The sequence below is a fragment of the Canis lupus genome, chromosome 3 (genome assembly GCF_003254725.2).
Source record: "Canis lupus dingo isolate Sandy chromosome 3, ASM325472v2, whole genome shotgun sequence".
Taxonomy (NCBI): domain Eukaryota; kingdom Metazoa; phylum Chordata; class Mammalia; order Carnivora; family Canidae; genus Canis; species Canis lupus.
The window spans coordinates 51,249,090-51,271,802 of record NC_064245.1 but is presented as its reverse complement, the minus strand read 5'-3'; the positions used below and the strand labels follow the sequence as shown (position 1 = coordinate 51,271,802).

Below are 22,713 nucleotides of genomic sequence, written 5' to 3'. Positions count from 1 at the left end.
TTTTAGTACCCTCCTGCCAGTTTCTCAAAGCTCTTAGAGAACTTATTTTTTTAAATAAATACTATTCCATTGTATAGGCATAATCAAATTTTCTTAATTTCTTCACAGTATTTTATTTTCTGTTTCTCATTTTTCTCCAGTGGTTTGAAACTATCTATATGAACTAGACATATGACTAAACATAAATATCATACTAATACAAGGCCAGATACACTCCTCCCCCCCCCCAGGCTTGTTGGTCTATCTGTTTTGTGTATGTAACCTATATGGGGTGATACCAATGTGTACTGTCCATAGTAATATATGAGAATGGGAGTCTCCACAACCTCAGTAAATAGAGGGTCACAGCATGATTTTTAATGGCTGGATAATGTCTCCCTTTGTGGATATACCATATTGATTTCATTTGTCCCCTGTGTTTGGAAACTTGGAATATTTTGTTTTATTGTTCAATTCTTACAAATAACAGACCAGGTATCTCAGAACTTTTGGTACCTAGGCTGAGTGAGGGTGGGAGGATGGCTCTGGTATCCTCACCAGAAGTACTGTGTGTTGCCACATCACTGCCTTGTGGCCCATTGGGGTCTCTAGGGGTTCCCCAAGCAGGTACTCCGTGGAAAATCTTTGCAGACAGCTGTCTTCTTGTAACAGAGAGTTGACATAGGGAAAGTCATCTCCTTCTGAAACATGATGGCTTCAAGTCCCAGGATGCACAGCTGGTGAAGGCAAGAGGCATTACTTTTTCCCCAAGTAACTTCAAAGTGCTGCCAACATTCCCATAATGTTCTTCCCCCAAAGACTCTTCTGGTCAGGGCTTTACCACACTTTAGGGCTGGGGATTCTGAGCTGCACAGTTCAGAAATGTTAATGGGATTCTGAGTGAAGCTTCTAATCTCATATGTCGTACAGATGGCTAACCAAGCGTGGCACCTTGACCTTCTCAAGGTCAGGGTGAGAGTTGGGAGGCAGTGCCCATGTATCCTGACCTCCTGCCCTGGCCTTGAAGCAGATGGCCTCCCGGGAGCACACTGAGTGGGACGTGACAGCAGAGATTGAAAGCAGCTGTCAGAAGGCCACAGACAGTTCAGAGCAAGGCATTTCCAGCCAACCCATTGATCTGGACACCGGGAGGAGGAGGGGCCCAAACTGGAGCGAAGTCAGCCCTCTGGAGCGAATCCAAGGAAATAGCAACAGGAAATAGGAAGGGGTGGAGATTGATGGTGAGATTCTCTAAACCTGCAGCTTTTTGGCCAAGGGGTAGCTGTTTTCTCTCTTGCAGCTCTGAGTGGTGACAAGCAAAGCCCATGCTGGGCTTCCAACATGCTTCCTCCTCTTTTTCTAAAAGGGTCCTTAATGTCCTTCTGAGGGTGGACATGGGACAGAATGGGCCAAGAAGGGGAAATTTGTCCTCCCTTCTTCTGAGTTCCTGGGCTCTTGTCTGCTGGAGATGAGGTCCTGGGGACAGGGAAGGACCATGGACAGCACAGCAGGTGAGAGAGAAGGAACACAAATATATGGGGGCACAGAAGCATAAGGAGGTGGTATTAAGGATCAAGATCTGGTAGCAACAGGAAAGGGAGGGAAAAAAAACTGGGCTTGGGAGGAGCATTGAAGTCAAACCAACAAGTGCAATTAGGTTTGTGTCACTTCCTACAGCCCAAGCAAGCTGTTCATTGGTCATCTGTCAGAGCTGGCTGCCAAGATGCCATGTGTATTCCAGGATCCCTGGGTGTTGGCCCTTTCTATCTGCCAGGCAGAGGGAGGGACAGTGGATGCCAGGCTTGGATGCCTGCTCAGGCGTGTGTGGCCCACCATATGAGGCTCTCTGGCAACCTCTCAGAAGACTGCCCTGCTCCCTCCTTGCAGTGGGATTGCAAAGAAGCAGTTGCAGGCAATTGGAGCAGGACTTAAGCTTTCGATGTCCAGGCCAGAGGTTAGGCCGGGTGCCCTCAGCAACACACCAGTGACCATTCATAGCTCACTCTGTCTAGCAGGATCTGTCCCAGATCAGGAAGCGAGGTCCTTCCAGGGGTCACAGCGCACACCCAGGAAGTGGCCTTGCCACATCAGCCACTTTGAACCTGGTTTGCTTCCTGCTTGCCTAATTTCTCCCTCTCCTTCCTCCATTCTTTCTGCAGCTGGCATGCCATTCTGCAAATCTGTTAATGCTACAGGCCCAGCATAGTGGGTGCTTAATAAATAGTTGTTCATTTTTCAAAACTTACTAACTAAGGCATTAATTAAATAGCCCTTTCCTTTTTAAAGATCTCCCAGCAAAGAGTGCTTTAAGTTTCCCTGGAAGTCTACCCATACACCTTATGCCTCAGTGACACACACTACCTTAATGATATTCAGTGATTTAATGAATGAGATGATATAATGATTGGAACTTAGTGCAGAGAGTGGTATCGCAGAGATGATTCAAATCAGGTTGCTGCTTCATAGGAAGATGACTGTGCACAGTGAAGTCACATGCAACATTATGATAAATGTATGTTTGGGCTTCATGGAATTCCAGAATCCTAATCATACCCATGTCTGACAAGATAAGTGAGTACCCCTAGTTGTTTTCACAAGATGGCTAAAGGTGAGAGAGCTCAACTAAGCTTTGGTTGGACTGTGAAGGATGTGAAGCTCATTGGTATTGAATGAGGAGTAAGGAAAAGTCATTTGATTTGGGCATCAGGAGATCACTGTGACATTGTCACAGGTGGGTCACGGGGTGAGGTGGTAAGAGTACAAAGCCATGAGAAATAAGTAGGCAGCTCAAGAGTGGTAGACAGCACCTAGGTAGTAAATTAGTCATCAATGGGTCTAGTGATGAAGGGGGGAATGTGAGAAGTTTCTAAGGGGAGTAGGTAGGGTCAAAGAATGCTTTTTATTAGGATAGGGGAAACCTTATCCTGTAGGTTAGAAGTCAACAGGAAGGAGAGACTTACCGTACCAGACAGAGGTAAATACAAGTTGGGCAATGTTCAAAAAGTAGGTGAGAAAATCTGAGGACAAAAACATGGAAAAAAGAACTCCATCTAAGATGATGGAAAGCTGGGACGCCTGGGTGGCTCAGTAGTTCAGTCCTTTGGCTCAGGTCATGATTCTGGGGTCCCAGGATCGAGTCCCACATTGGGCTTCCTGTGTAGAGCCTGCTTCTCCCTCTGCCTATTCTCTGCATCTCTCCGTGTGTCTCTCATGGATATATAAATAAAATCTTAAAAAGAAAAAAGGTGAGGGAAAGCTAAAAGTGAGGGAAGTAGAACTGAAGAGAGACAATGGAGGGGATTTCTGTTTCCTTAGTGAGGTATAGAACAGATCATCCAAGAGGAGTTGGTTTACACTGGGAAGTTTTCTGTTGTCATCTTGGAAGGATGTCCTGGGTCAATCTTCTTGGGAAAGGGAGGGGACTCAGTTACTGATGAACTTTAATTCATAAGGGAGGCAAACACTACCTGTTTTCACTATGGTGAATTTTGACTGATCTCAATTTCCCTGATTCTGCCTGTATCAGAGCCAAATTTTGAGTCTGCTGCTCTTCCTTTTGCCTAGTGAAATGCACCTGGGGAAGCACAGCAGTCAACATCCTTCATCCTTTCCCACCTTGCTGAGAACTCAACTTGGCAGCCGGCGGATCTCATACAAGGATGCTCCCCAAGTGTCCCAGAAATTCAGCGAGTCCCATATCTTGCCTGTTCCCAGCTGTTACCCTTGAGAAACGGTTCATGGAACCTGCCCAATTACTGTGTAGTTGAGGACTTTCCAGTTGAAGAGATGGCCCTATTAGTTGGTGTCAACTGGTTTCATGAGTTAATGCTGTGATTGAGCCCAAGCTTGGGTTTAGAGCCTTAGGTTGAGGAGAAGGTGGGATTTTGGAAGAGATAAAGAACCTCAGGTTCTGATTTTCAACAACTTTGACATGCTTGAATTTGCTGATGGAATCTATGCTCAGATGACCATGGTCTTAAGTTCCATATTAAATCAGAGCTGCGATTGTCCTCCTGCTGGGCCCTGCCCTGGTTTAATAACTGGCTCAGCTGTCTGGGTTTCAGAATTCAGTTCTGCTGAAGCTGCAAGTCACCTCATCTTGTCCTGGATCTGTAGTCCTCAGTGTTTTCACAGTCAGGAGCCCAAGTAACAATGATTTAAAACAAAAACAAAAATAAAAACCCACCAAGGCAGTCACTCATCCATTTAACTCAAAGGTGTTGAGCTGCTGGGGTACAGTTCTGATGGAGAGACACAAGGAATCTTAGCTATGGTGGGGTTGTCTTCCGACTCAGGAGGCCAGGTGATAAGCAGATTGATAAATAAGTCATGAGACAATTTTCCAATGGGAAGTTGTGTTATGCAGGAAAATTAAAACAATATCCCATGATAAGAAGGGCTGCAGACCAGGCATTCTGGGACAGATAGTGGCTGCTATCCAGACTTTAAGGTGTCATCTAGATTGAAATGTATGAGAAGAGAAGGAAAGGCAGGGGCAAGAGTGGAGGGTGGAGTGGGGTGTTGGAGGAGGGCTCGTGATGAGGTCAGAGGGTAGGCAATGATAGCGTAAGCTTGGCTTTCATTCTAAACTTGGATTTGAAGTAGAGAGAGATGAAGTTTCCTACTTTGCTTTTTATTAAAGATGACTCTGGCTAGCTGATCATGTTCCAGAAAGGGGGTTAGAGATGGGAGTAAGGGGTGGGTTGAAGAATGGAAGCTCAGTTAGGAGCCCATTGCCAGGATAAGAGGCCATCACAGCTTGGATGAAGGTGATGGTGGCGGAATGGGAAGAAGTGGGTCTACTGGGGATGGAGACAGATTTAAGACATATTTAGAGGCTACAGTCAACAGAATTTATTGATAGGCATTGGTGGCACATGGGGAAAAGCCATCAAGGAAAGCTGGTGGATTAGGGGCTTATGTCACTGAGTGAATGGAAGTGCTGTTTATACACAGGGAGTTCCTGGGGAGGGCAGATGCAGGGGTAAGAAGTGAGATTTCTCTTTTGGCTGCACCACATGTGAAAGATCACTAGACACCCCCAAGCAGAGATGGTAGGCAGGGATTTGGACAATGAGGATGATTTCACAAGCCAAATGGCAACTGAATATCCTTCAGATGAAACTGTTGGACCCTTACTGCACATAGTCAATTCCCCACCCTGTGTCTCCAAGAATGCCCGGGAAGAGGGAGGCCTAGGTTGTCTTGCTCTTCTTGTGAAAACTTCAGAGTCTCTGCTTTCACTGGGTTGGGTGACTTTACAGGCTGCCTCAGCATCTGTATGACCTTTGCTCTTTGAATCTTCATTCCCAGTATGAGAAACATCCTTTTGATAAGGGTTTTATGCTCAGAACATCACACACATGTGAAGTTTGCATATAGAGAAGTGACTCTTGCTATAGTTTTGATGTTATGGGACAGCAACACAAATTAGCAAATATTGAATCTTAAATGTTTCTGTTCTGAAAAGTCCTTCAGCCACCCCACCAACAGGCCACCCCCATACTGCTAGGCTCTCCTTTCTTCTCTGTCGTGTTCTCCTCCCAGGGAAATCCAGTCATCACATTTCAATGTCCAGAGCAATGTCATTCCTTCCTTGCTTAGCAGGGAGCCTGCTTCTGCATTTAGGCAGATAAATTCATGTGCTCCACCAAACTATGGGCTATCTACTTTTGTCCAACCTCCAGCAGTATGGAGAACTAGTAGGAGCTTAAAATGTTTGTCTTCTTTCATAGTCTCTGAGAGGCAGAGGAAGCAATAAGGAAATTTATTTCTCACTTATATGAAGTGTGTCACCCCTCCTGAAAAGACAGAGTGACTCCATTTAGATTAGATGCGAATGTTTATTTCCTCTGTGCTAACCTAGTAGTGACATGGCCTTTACCATTTACTGAGAAGCCCCTTTTGTTCCAGGCTGCTTTCCATATATGATCTCATTTAATCTTACAGCAATACCATGGTATAAGTGCTGCCGTTAGCCCATTTCACAGATGAGGAAATCGGCTTAAAGCAGCGAGTAGCAGTGCAGCTGGGTTTGAGTCAAGCCCAACCTCTTAATGACACCACACAACCAGTTGAAATGCTCCTTCTGTGGGACTGGAGTCACCAAGATGATGAAGATCTTGATGATGATGATGATGAAGATGGTGGTGTCAATACCTGACCTTTAATGATGATGCCTGATTTAGGTACTTTAATATGTGTTTTACACATAGTAACACATTTATACTCACTCAACACACTTCTATGAGGCAGGCAATTTTTTTTAAAAGGTAAAGAAACCGAAAGTCAGAGAGTTAAGCAACTTTCCCAAGGTCACAGAACAAAATGATTGGAGTAGACTGAATTGGATCCCAGGCAGTCTGATTCTGTAAGTTGTGTTAAGCAGTGTTGGCCAGAGCCAAGCAGTTTGGTTAAGGAAGCCGTAAAACCGACCACTATGCCTGAGGGACAGGGAATTTCTAGGCACAACTGGAGCATTGAAATGTGGTGGAGAGTGAGGCCAGCTTTCCTGGGCAGCTTTCCTCCAGATGACCACCACCACCACCACCAAAACCCGGAGGGGCGCAGTCTATAAGTACCTGCGGGGACTTGACGCAAGTGATACAGGCATTTTTACTGCTATTGTTGGTGGGTAACAGAACCAGAACATTTTCCCTCCGACTGTTGTGTGAAAGTCATTTTTTTTACATGTATTTTCACATTTATATGAAAAGAAGTTGAGGATCAGAGAGAGATCAGTCTCCCCACAGCCATCTCCCCGACCCCTCGAAACCGAGTTAGATGCACCTTCCAGGTGCCCCAGAGGTCCTCTCCTTGCTCCCCCATGGGGTGCATCACCCTGGATGGGACTTGCCTGCGACTGGTCTGCCTTCCACGCCAGACCCCTGAGCTCCGGGAGAAAATGTCTTGTTTCCCACTGAGCTCCCAGCACGTAGCCCCGTTCCTGACCCACACTGTAACTCAATGCACATTTGTTGAACACATTACAGAGTGAATGCATATATGGCCCCTCAGCAAGTAAGTGGGGGAGTCCAGGTTGGCACCCCAGTTTCCATTACTGTCAAATGACAATTTTAATAGAACCGGCCTCTTATCTGTCCAGTTTCACCACCATGCAACGGGCTGTACCTGCCAGGTAGGTTTTGGGGTAGGAAAGGTTCCTCATGGGGGCCGGCAGGGGTGCACATTCTCCAGCTCTTTCTATGACCCTCTTAGCCAGGACCCAGATGCAGAGCACTCACTGGCCAGCATATTATTAAGCCACTCTTAAGGCTCCATATGCCAATGTAAAAGCTACTCCAGGTGACTTCCACCTACCGTGAGCTTGTCATGCATTGCCCTGTAGCTTCCCTGTGTCTTGCCATGTCCCCAGATCTCCTGACCCTCTGTAGTAGACACTAGATAACAAACAGCCTCTGTAAGCCAGGCAAGTGTCCCCATTTGAAGACCTGTAGCCTGGAGCGATCAGAGGTTTCTATAACTGACAGTGACAGCAGAGGCTTCTGCAGACAAATTCCTGTTTCGGGTGGACAGGTGCAATAGGTGTGTTCTTAGAGGAGAGAAGACCTTTAAGTCTACATTTGCCTCTGTTGTCCACGAGTGCCAAGGTGTGTGAGCGGTTGTGAGGAAGCCCAAACTGAACTGTCTTGGGTAGGAGAGTAGAAATAAATCTGAGTCTTAGGCTCACTGGATGCCTGTCACTGTGCTCAGAGGTTTACGGACTGATGTCATCGCATTCTCTTACAAACATCCGAGGGGGATCACGCTCAATCAGAACAGATGTTGTCTCCGAGAGGTTAAGTAACATGCCCAGTGTCACACAGCTAGTCAGTAGTAGAGGTGCGAGTGTCTGATGCCAACTCTGGAGTGTTTGGCCATCCTGGCATAAGAAATGCCTCTCCACCTCTGGCTCTTCCCTGCCCACAGGGGCAGAACCCTGTTATCATCTTGCGGCTTGTTCTTCCTACTGGATTCCTGAAAAATCTATGACAAAGGAATAGTGCTCGAGCAGTAAAATTTGTTATAAAACAATTCAGACCCCTGAAATCCCTGTGGCTGTCGGGAACTTATGCTTTTATTTATTAATCTGTTTATTTCTAACATCCACTAAAGTAAAACAGAAGAGACCGCACACCAGGTGGAGAGCATGCCATGGCTTTTCACATGTTAAATGAGTAATCATGAGCACTATGCAACAAATTCAATTTACCAAACACTGGCCTTCTAGAGACTTTTTTTGGGGTCTTCTCATTTCAAGGAGACATTTATCAAGTGGTTCTGCTCTGTTGCAGATAAGGTTTTTTTTTTTCCCCATTTTTTTTTCCCACAACCAGTCTTCAATCCAAATACTTAATTCCTTCCTGATTTTATAACTTGGATTTCCTAAATCATCCCACCTAACTCATGACCCAGAGTAACTGGAGATTCACATATGTTCGATTCCACATCTCATAGATATGGAAAAGTTAGACAGGATGACATCCATGTGTAACCGACATAAGACACATTTCCAGGGTGGGGGGCAGGGGCAAGCCTTACCACCTGCTCATTCAGCTTCTGCACTTTCTGTGCTGAAAATGGGAAAATGGGTGAGGCCATGCACAAGGACTGGCCTCTCCAGGAGCTGGCAGGGAGAAGGATGGCAGCCCAGACCTGTGGGCCCTGCTTGTGCTTTGTGTTGGGGGCGGGGGTTGGGGTGGGGGGTTCAAGGAGCCTTTCACACCTGCCTGAGGAGCCAGCAGTGAAGATCTATTTCAGAGAAAAAGAAAGTACACAGATTGAAAAGGTCAGACAGGAGCAGAGCAGCTGCAAGAAAGCAGTTAAGAGCAGGCCAGTGATGAAGGACAATGACCCACCTGGGCAGGGGCAGGTGGGCAAGGGGATTGGAAGAGTTTGTTCTCCAAGGGTGAATGGAGAAAGGGGTGGGTAAGTGTCCGGAGAGGGAGGTTGCAGTGGACTGTGGTAAAGATGACCACAGTGGACAGAGGTCCACTGTGTGGAGGTCACTACATCAAGCAACAATCTCTTTTGAAGAATGACAGGGGAGAGGTCCCCAAGGCCAGTGGGAAGGGGGAGTGGGGCCCACCTGCAGGGGGTGGGAGCATGGCTTCTCATCGGGCTCCTGAGTATGTTTTATGTGAATTTCTCTAGGACATGAGCCTCATGTCCCATCTTGATGTTTTGGGGACTACCCAAGAGTGTCCTGACCCAACAACAGGAACTGGCCATTTGTTAGCAACACAGATCTAATGATGTTCAATGAAGACTTCTTCCCTCCTAATTTTGGGCCTTACAGCCATTTGACCCCCAATTTCTGGGATCTTCCAAAGGACTAGTGAGACATCATTCAAATCCCAAACATCTATGTGGCTCCATTTCTTTTGGCACCAAAAGAGCTAGAAAGCATGATCTTCTGATCCAAGACACCATGTAAATGTGGCTGGTGACTTTACTAATACCCTAGAGGCAGCTTAGAACGCAAGGAACTTCGATAGACCTAATTTGAGCCACCAAGCCCATGGAGGGATTCCAGGGGTCAGGTGGGGCACCAAGCATTCTACCAATTCCAATTTTTTCTTTGTTTTGCTGTTTTGGGGGGTTTTTTGGGTGGAATTTCAGGATAGGGGGAGGTTCAGGAGACAGGCCAGGAAACCACCGGCCAGTGTGTTTAACATCTGGTGTGGGGGAACTCTTGGAAGTCAGCTCAGAGGATGTGGTGGGAAAACACCTGGCAGGGCGAGCGGGCTGCGACAGGGGAGGCTCGGATCCGGGATTGTGGAGGCCGTGCGGAACGAATCTGCTGGCTGCGCTGAGCTCAGGCTGCCCACGCCAAGGGCCTGCGTGGCGGGGACCCATGGGCTCTGGCCTCTGACCTTGAACCCATCAGATACAAGGCCGAAGAGAGGGAGGACCAGAGCAAGAGGCCTGGAGAGGGGGAGGTGCCTGGCAGATGTCTCCGCTCTGGGAGTGGGAGCTGGATATGGGAACATCCCCTTGGAAGGGGCCCAGCCGCTGACTCCCTGGGCCCCCAACAGCCTCCTCTGTCTGTGGAGGTGGGCTTCAGGGCTCTCCAACAGTCTGGTAGAACAGGTGTGGTCAGGTAAAGGGAAATCTGGCCAGGAATCAAGGGGTGGGCTTGTGGTGAGCCGGCAGCAAAGGGCATTTTGTGTTGAGGGAGCCAGGAAGGAAGCCTGTGGGAGGTGGGCTGAGCTGGGAGGACCGAGGAAGCTGTCAGTCCCTCGGGCAGGGGGGGTGGGGGGGGTGGGGGGGGGTGGGGGGGGCGGGTGGAATGTGGGGATCAGCAGGTGAAGTTTATCACCACAACCCCTCTGCATGGCTGGGGGAAGACAGGAAGCAGGGTGACCAAAGCCACCTGAGAGGAGTCTCCTGCTGTCTCCAGAATGAAAGCTCCCTCAAAGAGGGCACAGGTATGTCCTAGAAGGTCCCAATTATGTCCTGAGTTTCAACCCTGCATACAGGAAAGATGAGTCTTTCTTGAGAGACCCTGAGGGCCCCATTCGGGGATCTGCCTTTCTAAATTCCCAAGGTCTGAGTGTCCTGCCTTCCCTTCTCTTGAGAACCCCAGTTTACCTTCTCTCTTGGTGCTTGAGTCCTGCCTCCTGCTTCAGGAAGAATTGAAGTTGACCCTTCCTAAAGAAAGGCCTCCTGGGGCCCTAAGATAGGATCCCATGGCCTCACTGGGTTACCCGCTCACTTCCTAGGGTTGTCTAAACTAAAATCTTCACTGGTTCACTGCTGGGGGAAAGAATGAGAGCAAACACACTTTTTCAGGCCACGAGATAGCAGCAACCTTTTGCAGCTGGTTAATGTGGGAGATCTAAGGGCTGGGCTTCTTCCTGCAAATAACACAAGGTCCTAAGTCTCAATATACCCAGCGTATATAGTAAAAGAAAAAAGTCTCATGGTGGCCTTTGCTCATGTCATACACTCTCTCCAGTGAGGTATCAAGCATATGCTGAACTGCTTTTCTGTGAGCCCCCTGGGGTGAGCTGAGTTTATGGACGGGAAAAGCAAAGTAGGCAGAGGAGGGTCCCAGGACACCTGTTTCTGCAATAGGCACAGACAGGTTGGGGGGATAGTGAGATCTTGAAGAAGATTGGGAGATCTTATGGAGAAACTGGAATTGGAGTTGCACTTGGGGTATGGGCTTTCTCCTGGTGGAAGCTAGGGAAGGGTACCCAGATGGAAGAACGCTGTTGGTAAAAAACGCATGGGCATGAATCCATGAGGTGAGCTCACAGGACAGTGAACCCACAGCCCTCCATCTGTTGGACCTATTTTTTGCATGTATGCAGGGAATTTATGAGGGAAAAAAGCCTGGGGATTTGGGCCAGGTTATCAAGAGTTCTCAAATAGCATACCAGAGACACTCCCCAGCCCCACCCCACCCCAAGGCATTACTGCTATGGGCTAATACGTTGTTCTAAGCATTCAACACCAGTGCATTTAAAGATACCACAACACGGTGAAAGAGGCACTTTATTTTTTTGTTTTTTAATTTTTTTAATTTTTATTTTTTTACTATTTCCGTTTAACAGCTGAGGAAATTAAGGATCAAAGAGATTAGGTAATCAGAGAAGATCATGGAAAGTTTGAGTAGGGGGCTAGTGAGAGGAAAGACCTGGTGCATTACTTTGTGAAGCTTTGTAGCCATTGTTAATACATATTTACACACTTCAGACAGGTTACTATACACACAGAATTTCACCGAACCCTCATGACAGTGAGTGGGGTGTCTTCTTAATTTCACTCATGAAAACACTGAAGCTTGAGGGTGGCTCGGAAAATTACCCCATTCTGCCTCCTAAGATATGTTGTTCGACCTGAATTCCTACCCAGTTTTCCCTCATTCCAAAACTATGCTCTGGCTCTTAATACTGGTGCTTATGGAAAAGAAAGCCTCCTTCTTGTCCCTTTCATCTTCTTTTGTACTTGTTTTTGTGCATTTGGATATTTTGTTTTGCCTCTGCCAGTATAAATCTTTTAATGCCCATTCTTCTCTCCACTGCCTGGTGGGGTCCCTTTTCCTCCTGGATCTGCGGGAGCTGGTAGTCTTCATGGCTGATGGCATGTGCTGTGAGCGGGTGCCTGGTCCTCTGGTCTTCCTCCTCTGGTTCACCCGGTAGTTATCCAGGCATTTCTGCTTCCTGATCCCAAGATTTCTGTGTGAAGGTGTATCCTCCTGGCTCCACGGTGCCTGGCTGTCTGCATCCTGGCCTTGAGATACAGAGCTGGAAGGTACAGCCTTGAACACATTCTGCTCTGTGTTTGCTGGTGAAAAGCCACAGTGTCCCAGGAAGGACTTGGGAGACAGAGTTAGATGCCAGGGTTGAGAGGACAGAACAGCTGCTGGCGAAGAAGAGCCTCTGGGGAGAACGAGATGGAGAATGAGCCCCTTGTATGGGCATTTGGAATGAGAGTTTGTCACCGTCAAGTTGGAAAGAAAACATCCAGGCCAGAGGAGGGGGAGAGAATGGGGAGCCACGCAAGTTACTGGAGGGACAGATTTCCAGTTGTAGCCTGAGGTTCATCTTTCAGCACCTAGCTGCTCAATTCCAGATGCTTTCCTTAGGGAGTTCCTTTGCTCTGCACTCTCAGCTTGGGCAGTCGATGCTTAATGAGAGCCAGAGGGGTCCTGTCACCCTGGGAAGGTCCAACGTGACATGTAGATGAAGGAAGTGGGTACAGAAGGCGGGGTGGGTGAGGGCCTCGGATGTTCATAGATGCCCCAGCTCAGGGGTCGAGCTCCAAGGGGTAGCACCTGTGGGGGGCGGGGGAGACACATCTGAACTTCCCTCTCACTCTCTGAACTTCTTGTGTCAGGAAACGTGAGTTGGAAATCACCCCAGAACAGACAGTCCTCTGCTGATCCTCTCTCTCCTCCGCTTCCAGAAACAGCAGGGTGTCTTATTTATTTATTCATCTCAGTGGGAACACGGCGTCTTGGAGTCCTAGCCCGCTACCCCTGGCCTCGAGGCGCACACGTGCCACTGCATGGATGCCTGGTGCGCGTCAAGCTTGGTCACAGGAGACCACAAGGGCAAACTGTTTAGAAGACCCGAGTGCTGGGAGGGAGGGTCAGGATGTGGGCCTCAGGGCTGTCCTGGTTCAATGTGGTCCTGGTTCCTGGGGCCCGACTTGCAGCCAGGACATAAATAAGACTGCTCTTTGGAACTTTCTGGATCCTTTCCCATTCTCACTCATCTTTCCTTTCTTTTTACTGCTCCCTCAGCCTCCCTTCTTCCTCCCTCTCTGTAGTGTTCTTCTCACTCGGGTCCCTAGCAGTGATTCAGAGAGAGTTCTCATCCATTCGTTCATTCGTCAAATATTTAGTGAGTACCTGCTGTGTGTTGTGCCCTGTGCTGGGGCCCAATGTATATTTAACAACACACAGCCTGGGTGTCTGACTTGAGCACCTGCCAGCTCCCTTTGCCAAAGCCCTCAAACTGGGAGGGGGAGCCCCAATCCTGCTAGAGGAGCCTTGGGGTGGGACACGGACTGGCCAGCAGAAACTTCAGTTATTGCAACCCTGAGTCAGCCTCACCCCAGGACAGCTGCAGCAGCAGACAGTGGAGTCCTTCTCCATATCATGGTTACCCCCATCTGGTGAGAAATGGGGGGCACATGCTAAGTTCCAGGCCTCCAAGAACCAATTCTGCAGCGTTCCCCAATTGGCTCTCCAGCCTTTGAAATGTCATTTCTTACACAAAGATCCTTGAGATGAACTCAAGAGGTCGTCTTGTTTTCCTAGCCTGGGAATCATCCAGGGATGGCTGTGCAAGAGTGGTTGACCAGGATGGGTTGGCCATGCTCTGCTCTTCCATCTGCGCAGAGGGCTGATGGGTTGGTTGCAGACCCCTGCAGCACGTCCGAAGCTGGCAAGGGTGCATGCTTACCCAGCTCTGCTCTGGTGAAACACTGGGGGAGGGGGAGGATTAATTCCAGTCAACCCTGCCACCCGTCGGCAGGAAGCAAGATGTAGCCAGTGGGGCGGAGAGAAGCAGGGAGGGCACATCTGGCAGGGCAGGCAGAAATTCTTACCTCTAGCAAAAGCCGGAGTCCTGCCCTCTCTCGGCAGTCTCCTTCCCCCTCAAAGACTCAGAGCTGGCCCTCGGTCTCCCTCCTGCCACTTCAAACACCCACAGTTGGAGCTCTGGGAATGTTATTCTTCCATTTAAAGACATTCCATTTTATGTGTAATTAAATGTGCGGTATTGGATTGATGTTTTCTTCTGAGTATTTTTGGCAACCTGAGACCCTCGGGTCTGGCTAGTGCAAAGAAAACACACACTTCTCAGAGATCCTCCCTTCTTTATCTTGTTCCTTCTTCCTCCCTTTCCTGCCAAGAATCTCCCCTTCCTCCTGGCGCACAGGTGCCCTCAAGGACTCACCTTGTCACGTGAGAGTTCCAAGGCTGTGGAGACCCTCTCTTCTTTGTGAGGCATCGGGGCCTTGCATTTCTACCTTCTGGTACCATCCTCATCTCCAGAGGCAGTCCTCACTGCTCATGTTGAGCTCAGGTGGTGATGACCGATGGTGGCAAGAGTGGGTTCCATCAGAAATGGTTCTCTCCCTGTCCTGATAGATGTGATTGGTTTCCACCGTGTTCTGTTGCCAGTTCAAAAAGCAGCGCCTTCCGTGGGGGTAGGAGTGGCAGAGGCGAGGGGGCTGTCATGAGTGATAGGGAGCAGAGTGGCACAGACTCTTTTTCCTGGACCCTAGAACGTGATGGGCCATCTCTAATGGCTGGGTGACCTTGAGCAAGTGGCTTTATCACCTTGAACTTTGGCAGCACTTTGTGTTTAAGACAGCTGTGAGGATGAATGAGATGGCACAGATGCTGGGCACTTAACACGGTGCCTGGCTCAGGGTGTGTGCTCTCTCAATGGTACTTATTTGCATTATTAACAAGGGCACCAGGGGATAACAATAAGCTCAGAGAGAAGTGCAGGGTGTCAGAGGCTCTGGGGAAAGACCAAAGAGGTCTCAGCAATGAGGCTGGGACCAAGTTAGGCATGGAGTATGGTAGTAGGCCAGGTGAGAAGGGAAGGCAGGGTGGCCAGGACAGCCCTTTAGGCCTCAGCCAAGAGAGCACCCTGCCAGCCCTTAGGGGTGCTGGGAAGACCTGCTTCCAAGTCCCTTAGGAAACAGCCTTCTGGGAAGGACGGTGTCTGAGGACGGTCTCCTAGGACAGTCATCAGCCAAAGCACCAAAGGGGCTAGTGGACTTCTGTGAAGACATTCTGGGTCTGACTCAGGGAGCCTGCCAGCTTTGACGCATTGACTTTGCTGCTTGACACATAGCAGAGTCGGGACCACCATTATTTATAACCACCGACCCTGGGAAATCTGTTTTTTGTTTTGTTTTCTTTTTTTCTTTCTTACTGATCAATAGTAATCTTTAGTAGGTGGCTGTCTCTGCCTTCAATGTCTTTATTGCATTGTCTGACCAACCTCCTCCCGCAAACTATTTTGGACTCCGAAGAGGGAGGATGTTGGTCATCGTGGTGGCAGGTGTGGACAGGCTGCTTGGCGGCCCCCTGAGTTGGTGCTGGCTCCCCCCACCAGAACAGCCTTAGCCATTTCATTGCAGGAGACTATCTTGACCCCTTCTTCAGGTTTCTTTCCAAGTCACTCTTTTGTTCACAGTAAATGAAAATCCTGTAGGAAGGAAGGAACACACTTGTGTTATGTTTCAGGTAGTTCCAATGACCTTTCTGATCCAGAAAGTTTACATCTGTCCTCCTGACAGCTCCGACAATTCACATACCCATTCTACAGACAAGCACCTACAGCCCGAGGGTGGATACGGCACAGTGAGCAGCAGGGTCAGGGTTCAGATACAAGCTGTCTGTTTTCCCAAATCCTCCATTTCTCAGCCACACTGGTTTTCCATGAATTTTATGCTTCCGCTTCACACCTGGTCAGCAGCACTGAGCAGTTTATGCCTGGCACAGCCTTGTTTTCCCAGAACATGGAGGTGAGGCTGACAGTGGTCACCTACGTCTCCAGCCATGTCTGTGTGTCCACTGGACCTGTGCAGGTCACAGAAGGCGCTGGGCCAGGCAGCTTAGGTGAACACGGGGAGGACGGGGGGATGACCACAGCCTGCCTACGGGCTCTGAGGTCTCCTGTATGGAGGTGGCTGCGACCTCCTGGGATTAGTGATTCTGCCCTAGGTTAGGCTTGCTCCAGGCCTAGAAGACCTTGCAGAGGTGAATCCCATACATATGGTATAATTATCTTGGTCCTCGGTACAGAAAATTCATGGAGTGGTAACAGAAACAGAAATCCTCGTTCTATTTTGTCTGATAAACTGGTTGTCCTGCAGGAAAGAGAAACTCCTTGGATAGCTTCCTCTGGCAGAGCCCAGGTGGAGGCCGTGTTGAAGGAAGGAGCTACGGAAGAGTCAGGATAGAAAGTGCCAGGAGCCCTGTCATCCCCCCAAAACCACTTCTCCTGGCCACTGACCCCTGGCTCTCTGCAGCAGCCCCTCCTCCCTAGAGATTGGGAGGTGTTCCCACGGCCTGGGCTGTGTGTCCCTCTTCCTCCTCCTCCCCTTCCAGTGTCCCAGCGTCTGAGCCCTGTGACCCAGACTCTGCTGGGCCAGCCAGCCAGGCAGTAAAAGGAGATTGATGCCCTCTCCTCCTAGGAGAATCCATCACTTTCTGGCATGTGGGTCAAATGGCTTCACCAGAGGCAGCTCTGAGCAGCACTGTGTGAGCTAAAAATAAGTACAGAAAGAGGCCCCAATAGACAAGAGGACATCAGAATTGAGAACTCACTCCTGCCATTCCCCAGGGCCTGAACAACACCCTTTCCTCCCACACCCTTCTCCTCCGGGGCCTCTGGGAAGATGCTCCTTCCTTTTCCCTTGGACGATAGAGTCCCAGGAGGAGTAGGGTAAGAGAAGTCAGACAGGGCTGGAAGAAGGGGAAGATGGAGGGTTGGCCTTCTGGGTACTGATTGGTCTTGGTGGCCACAGATTAAGGGAGGACGGAAGAAAGGCCATCCCGAGTAATGGAAGGAACATGAGCTCGGTAGCCAAATAAAGGAGAGGAGCCTTCTTTGGCCATGCTCTGACCCTCCAAACTTAGGAGACTTACTCCTACCTCCATGTTCTCATCTGTGAAAGGGGCACAATAATCCTTGTCTCTTGTGGTTACCATCAGAAGTGAATATTGACCAAGGAGTAGGGTTGGCCACAGATGAACTTCCCTTTGCCCTCCTTCTTCCTACTTAGGTTCGGGGAAAGCAGCTGCTCCGATGGTATTTCAGAGTCTAGAGTCTTGTCAGTATATGGAGCCAGCCACATGGAAGTGATTCACCTCATGAGTTTGGCCCATACCCAGCCTCTCTTTGCCAAAGCCCCCCAGTTGCCGTGCGGAGCTTCTCATCCCCAGAACTGGGGTTGTTGTTCTCTCCTGAGGGAAGATTTATGGTGGAATGGAATCTGTATTTATTTTCCATTCCTCCTGCTGCCCTTTCTAGATGTCACCGTTCCCTTTGTAGACTGAGCTCAGGTATCGCTCTCAAAATACTTCCCTGAAGACAACTAGAGTGAGCCAGGCCTATTTGATTCTGAGCAATTGGGTGTTTCCGAGTCTCTGAAAAAGACCCCTTTGCAGGGGCACCTGGGTGGCTCAGTAGTTGAGCATCTGCCTTTGACATGATCCCAGGGTCCTGGGATAGAGTCCTGCATTAGGCTTCCCGCAGGGAGCCTGCATCTCCTTCTGCCTGTGTCTCTGTCTCTCTGTGTGTGTCACTCATGAATAAATAAATAAAATCTTTATAAAAGAATCCCTTTGGAGATTTGGGAAAGACACTTTGGTCCCCGGGAGGCTTCTCCTTCATGCTTGCAGAGAGAAGAGTTCCTAGGAACACGGTTACCTACCCCCCCTTCCTAACCCCTGCTACGTTCAAGGCCCACAGGTGTTAATACTACCCTCCTCCCATGATTGGGGGTCTGCTGCTGCCACTAGGCCTGGGATACAGAGTGGGGGTTGAGAAATGGCCCACTGTTTGCTGCCTCCGCTTGACTTGTCTGAACCTCTCAGGGCCTATGATTCTTGCTGCTGAGAGACGAATGGAGCTAATGGGCTCTAAGACATGGCCCAGGACTGACAGCTGAACAGAGCCCACTCTGCATGGAATTCCTGTGTCCCTCTATCCTCATTCTGCACTCACAGTAGCTGGGAGTAGAAGAGCTCAGGGGGCTGATGAGATCACTCAGCCTGGAGTTGAACTAAGGGATCCAGGGATTCATATACCATTGCTTTGCCTTTGTGGGGATGCATCCAGAACATCAGAAGGTGAGGGAGGCATGATCTTCATTACATGGATGAGCAGTTGAGGCCCTGAGAGGGACTTTGATTCAGCCTAGGCCTTGAAGCTAGGTGGGAAGATGAAGCCTCCAGTAAGTCTAGGATCACGGGCCTTCAGGTAGTAAGAATGAATAAACATTTGTGGGCATAGGACTGTCTGTTAAGGACTGGCTAATTCCTCCCCAACCAATGCCATCCCATTCCAGTAGTTCTCAAAGTAGGGTGCCCAAACTAGCAGTGGCAGCATTACTTGGGAACTCGCAAGAAAGGCAAATGCTCATCAAATGCCCCAACCTGGACCTTGTGAATGGGAATCTCTGGGAGAAGGGCCCAGCAGTGTTTTATTTTTTTAAAGGTTACGTTTACTGACTCATGAATGACACAGAGAGAGAGGCAGAGACATAGGCAGAAGGAGAAGCAGACTCCTTGCAGGGAGCCCAAATCAGGACCCGATCCTAGGACACAGGGATCACAACCCAAGCCAAAGTGAGTGGGCCACTCACTCAATCACTGGGCCACCCAGGTACCCCACAAGCCTTCTGGATGATTCTATTGCAACTCAAGTTTGAGAATGACACTGCCCTCTTACAATGCTGAGGGAGATTGGTGTTGGGGTGGGGTCTAGGGCCAAAAGGGGCTTGTCCCCTAGTGGTTTGACTACTCTGGCATGTCTTGATGCTCTGGATTCTAGTCCTGTCTCAGGCACCAGGTGGGGACTTCTGACTTGGCCCTTGTTTCCCTTTCTTGTAAAATAATATCCACAATGATGCAAACAGCAGAACACACCGACATGTAAGAGGACTTGAGGAATTACAAACCTTCATGTACAATAGCTCACATAGTTGGTAAGTAGAACCTGTGTTATCTTTTCACTCCCCTTTTACAGATGGGGAAACTGAGTCCTAAGATGTTTTGTTGAGGTGCCCAAGAGCATACTGTGAGGAGGATCCAGGGCTTCATCCAGGTGCCCCTGACTCCTCATTCCTCACCAGTCCCTGCGTGTTCAGAGGCGTGGACTTGGCCTCACAAAGCTGCTTCTCAGCCCATCTGCACTCCGCGGCCATGCCAGGATGCTCACCTTGTAGGACCCCGTGCATCATCACTAGTCACCTGGGAATGATTATGCAGCGAAGAGCAGATGGCCTCCCCCGAGAGGTCCTGACCTCCCATTTTCTCTCAGTGGGAGACTCTTTAGCCTTCCCCTTCAAGGCCAACAAATCCCATTCCTCGTAGGCTAAGAAATAGTGACACAGGGTGTAAAGAGGGGAACCGATTTTTAATTCCTTTGTTGTAAAGACTGGGGCAAAGCCCTGCAGTGTATGGCCGCCACCTGGCAGTCACATGGCCCGTGAGGAGCAGCCACCAGCCACAGGGAGCCTGCAGGTCTGACTTTCTGGGCGGAGAGAAAAATGGTCTGCAAATGCTTCCTCCCACAGATCCTTGCCGGCAGGTCATCTGGGACACGGTGGGGATACCAGGAACTCTGATAGAAAAACAAACAAACAGAAGATTTGTATAGTCTGTTCTAAAAGGAATAGATTTCCTGAGCCTATCGAAACACCAAAGCCTTGCAGCCACACCTGTCTGTTGTGTCTTGTCGCTCATGGGGACAGTTGGCCTGCTGTGGTCCTCTGTCTCCAGTTTTCAGGGTTTTTTTGTTCTTTGGTGGGTTTTTTTTGTTTGTTTTTTTTAGATTTTATTTATTTATTCGTGAGAGACACACAGAGAGAGAGGCAGAGACACAGGCAGAGGGAGAAGCAGGCTCCACACAGGGAGCCCGACGTGGGATTCGATCCCGGGGCCCCAGGATCAGGCCCTGGGCTGAAGGCGGCGCTAAACCGCTGGGCCACCCAGGCTGCCCCAGTTTTCAGTTTTTGACAAGATCGTTGGAGACCGTCCTCTTTCCAGGCTCTGCAATGCTCTTGGTAATGTTACTGCAGGTGTGTGCTGGGCTTCTTCCTGTTGCACAATTACTGGGAAGGCCAGTGAGCAAACTCCAGGCTTGTTCCTTTCATCACCAGCCCACTGCTTGTACTGTTCCTCCATAGCATTCCTTCCAAATAAGGGTGGACGGCTGAGGTCACGTCTTTGCTTTCTCCTGGCAGACGGACTTTAATTAGTTTGCTGAATTAGCTGAGGCGGTGGCAACTCTTCTCTGCATAGACCGTGGTTCCGGGGCAGTCTCTGGCCTTGGCTTTCATGATCTCATTGGTCTTTCAGAAGAGAAGGATTTGTTAAGTAGATGCTTCCCCCAGATAATTTTAGCTCCCACTTAGTAATCTCCATCACAAACCAGACACTGTGCTAGGACTGTGACAGCCATTATTGTATAACAAGAGCCAGTGTGTGTCTGTGTGTGTGCCTGAATGTGTGTGTGTGTGTGTGTGTGTGTGTGTGTGTGTGTGTGGTTAGATTGTTCCAGGCGCTGGGCCAAACTCTTCAAGTGGATTCTCTCATTTAATCGGCACAAGAACTCAGCTAGGAAGGTAGTGGTGTTAATCCCATTTTACAGATGAGAACATTGAGGTTCTGGTCTGAAATAACTTTCTGAAGCTGAAAAAACTAGCAAGGAGGTGGAGCTGGGATTCCAACGTCACTGTTCAAAGTGCCCGTCATTGGCCCACGGCACACGGCATCAGCTGAGAGTTATTAGAAGTGCAGGTTCTCAGACCTCCCGAGTCAGAACTTGCAGGATGCCCAGGGGATTCGTGTGCCAGTAGCTGTTGAGACTGCCCTTTACATACACACTCTCCGGCAACTCTAGCTAATTGCTGCAGAACCCTGTGTGTTAACTCCTGTTGACTCTGTTTTCCAGCCGAGGCAGCTGGAGTTTAGACAGGTTAAGGGCGAGTCCTGGGCAGAGCCGAGATTGATTTGGTTCTGGGTCAGACTCAAACCGCAGTGCAATGCCTGTTTTCATGACTGAGTTGGAGTTCGTGGCTGGGTCTGCGTCTCCATGCCATGGACTCTGAAGCAGCACTCCCCGCTGTAATGAGGACGCGTACCTCAGACTGACTGGCTGCTCTCCCCTCTGTCCCCTCCTACAGATGTGCAGCACATTAAGAGGAGGGACATCGTGTTGAAGCGGGAACTGGGCGAGGGAGCCTTTGGGAAGGTCTTCCTGGCCGAGTGCTACAACCTCAGCCCAACCAAGGACAAGATGCTCGTGGCTGTGAAGGTAAATCCTGGAGGTCTTCAGGCCCCAGGAAGGAGGCGGGGTTGCTGAGGGCTGGGGAACAGGAAGGAGAGGCTCAATCCATTTCAGATGCAATCAGGGGCCTTGGCTCCGAGGTCAGTGAAGTGTCCTCTGGCTTCGGAAGTGCAGAGCTGCGGCATCTGGGCCCGGGGGGGGGGGGGGGGGGCCTGGGGTGCAGCTGGAGGAGCAGCCTGGCTCATTCCTGTCCCCAGCTGCCCTCCTGCCTCCTCAGTGACTCTGCAGGATATGCTGGCTGTGCCTAGAAAGTCACCGGACATTTCTCAGAATAGAGTTGAGTGAAGAGTGACAGCTCAAGGAGGCCCTGGGAGGCCCTGCTTAAGGACAGCACACATCACTGGGAATAGAAGGAGCAGGCGGGGGAGCGGTCAGTCTCTCACAGGGAGACTAGTGAGTGAAGTTGGAAAAATTTCTTACAGCCCCCGAGGGATCCAAGTTCAGAGCCCAAGGGGCAGCACGTCTGAGGGTAACTGCCTCCTGACAGCCACTTAGATGGGCCCAGTGACCCCAGGGCTTTTGTCTAGCTGAGCCAGCTGTGCAGATCTGCCGCTGGAGCCGAATTGCATGGGGCAGTAGAGAAGAGATTGCTGCTCCCAGTGCCCCCTGCCCCTACTTCAACCAGCAGCGAACAGCTTCTCCCGTAAGTCAGCGTTGGACAATTCTTTGAACGTGATCTGTACAGACAACAGCCGGGTAGCCTCGCTGAGGCACCCACGGGTCTCAGGAGCCCTGCCCTGGAGCATGGGGTGGCCTCCACGGCTGCGGCAGGAAAGCCTCCGAGGGCAGGGCGAATTCGGCCTGGAGGTGTGGGCTGAGAGCAGGGGATTACTGCTCCCCACTGAGGAGTCTCAGCTGGACTCAAAAGGGTCTCCCCCTTAGCACCGAGCGCTCCCACCCCACCACCTCCCGATGACATAGGAAATGTTCAAGAAGGAATAGTTGCTACTTGGTTCTATTACCACCGTTATTCTCGATGTTGGTTTTATTGGATGTACTTAGGCACGTGACATAAGACCTGCCAAGACTGCATGTACCATCTAGGATAGGGGGTGCTGAACTTTTTCTCTAAAAGGGACAGATGGTAAATATCTTTCGCTTTGAGGGCCACATGCTGTCCATTACAATACTCAACTCTGCCCAAGCAGTGAGAACGGAGCATAAACAATAGGTAAAC

General features: G+C 49.7%; 1 protein-coding gene across 3 annotated transcripts in view; it reads left to right on the top strand.

The window, feature by feature from the left end:
* NTRK3 (neurotrophic receptor tyrosine kinase 3) overlaps window positions 1–22,713 on the top strand; it is a 391,217-nt gene that overhangs the window by 294,253 nt on the left and 74,251 nt on the right. For all 3 annotated transcript variants that reach the window (XM_025436910.3, XM_035714844.2, XM_035714845.2), the window contains exon 13: window positions 21,373–21,503. In XM_025436910.3, the coding sequence (XP_025292695.1) occupies window positions 21,373–21,503 (131 nt within the window). The remainder of the gene's footprint in view (window positions 1–21,372; window positions 21,504–22,713) is intronic.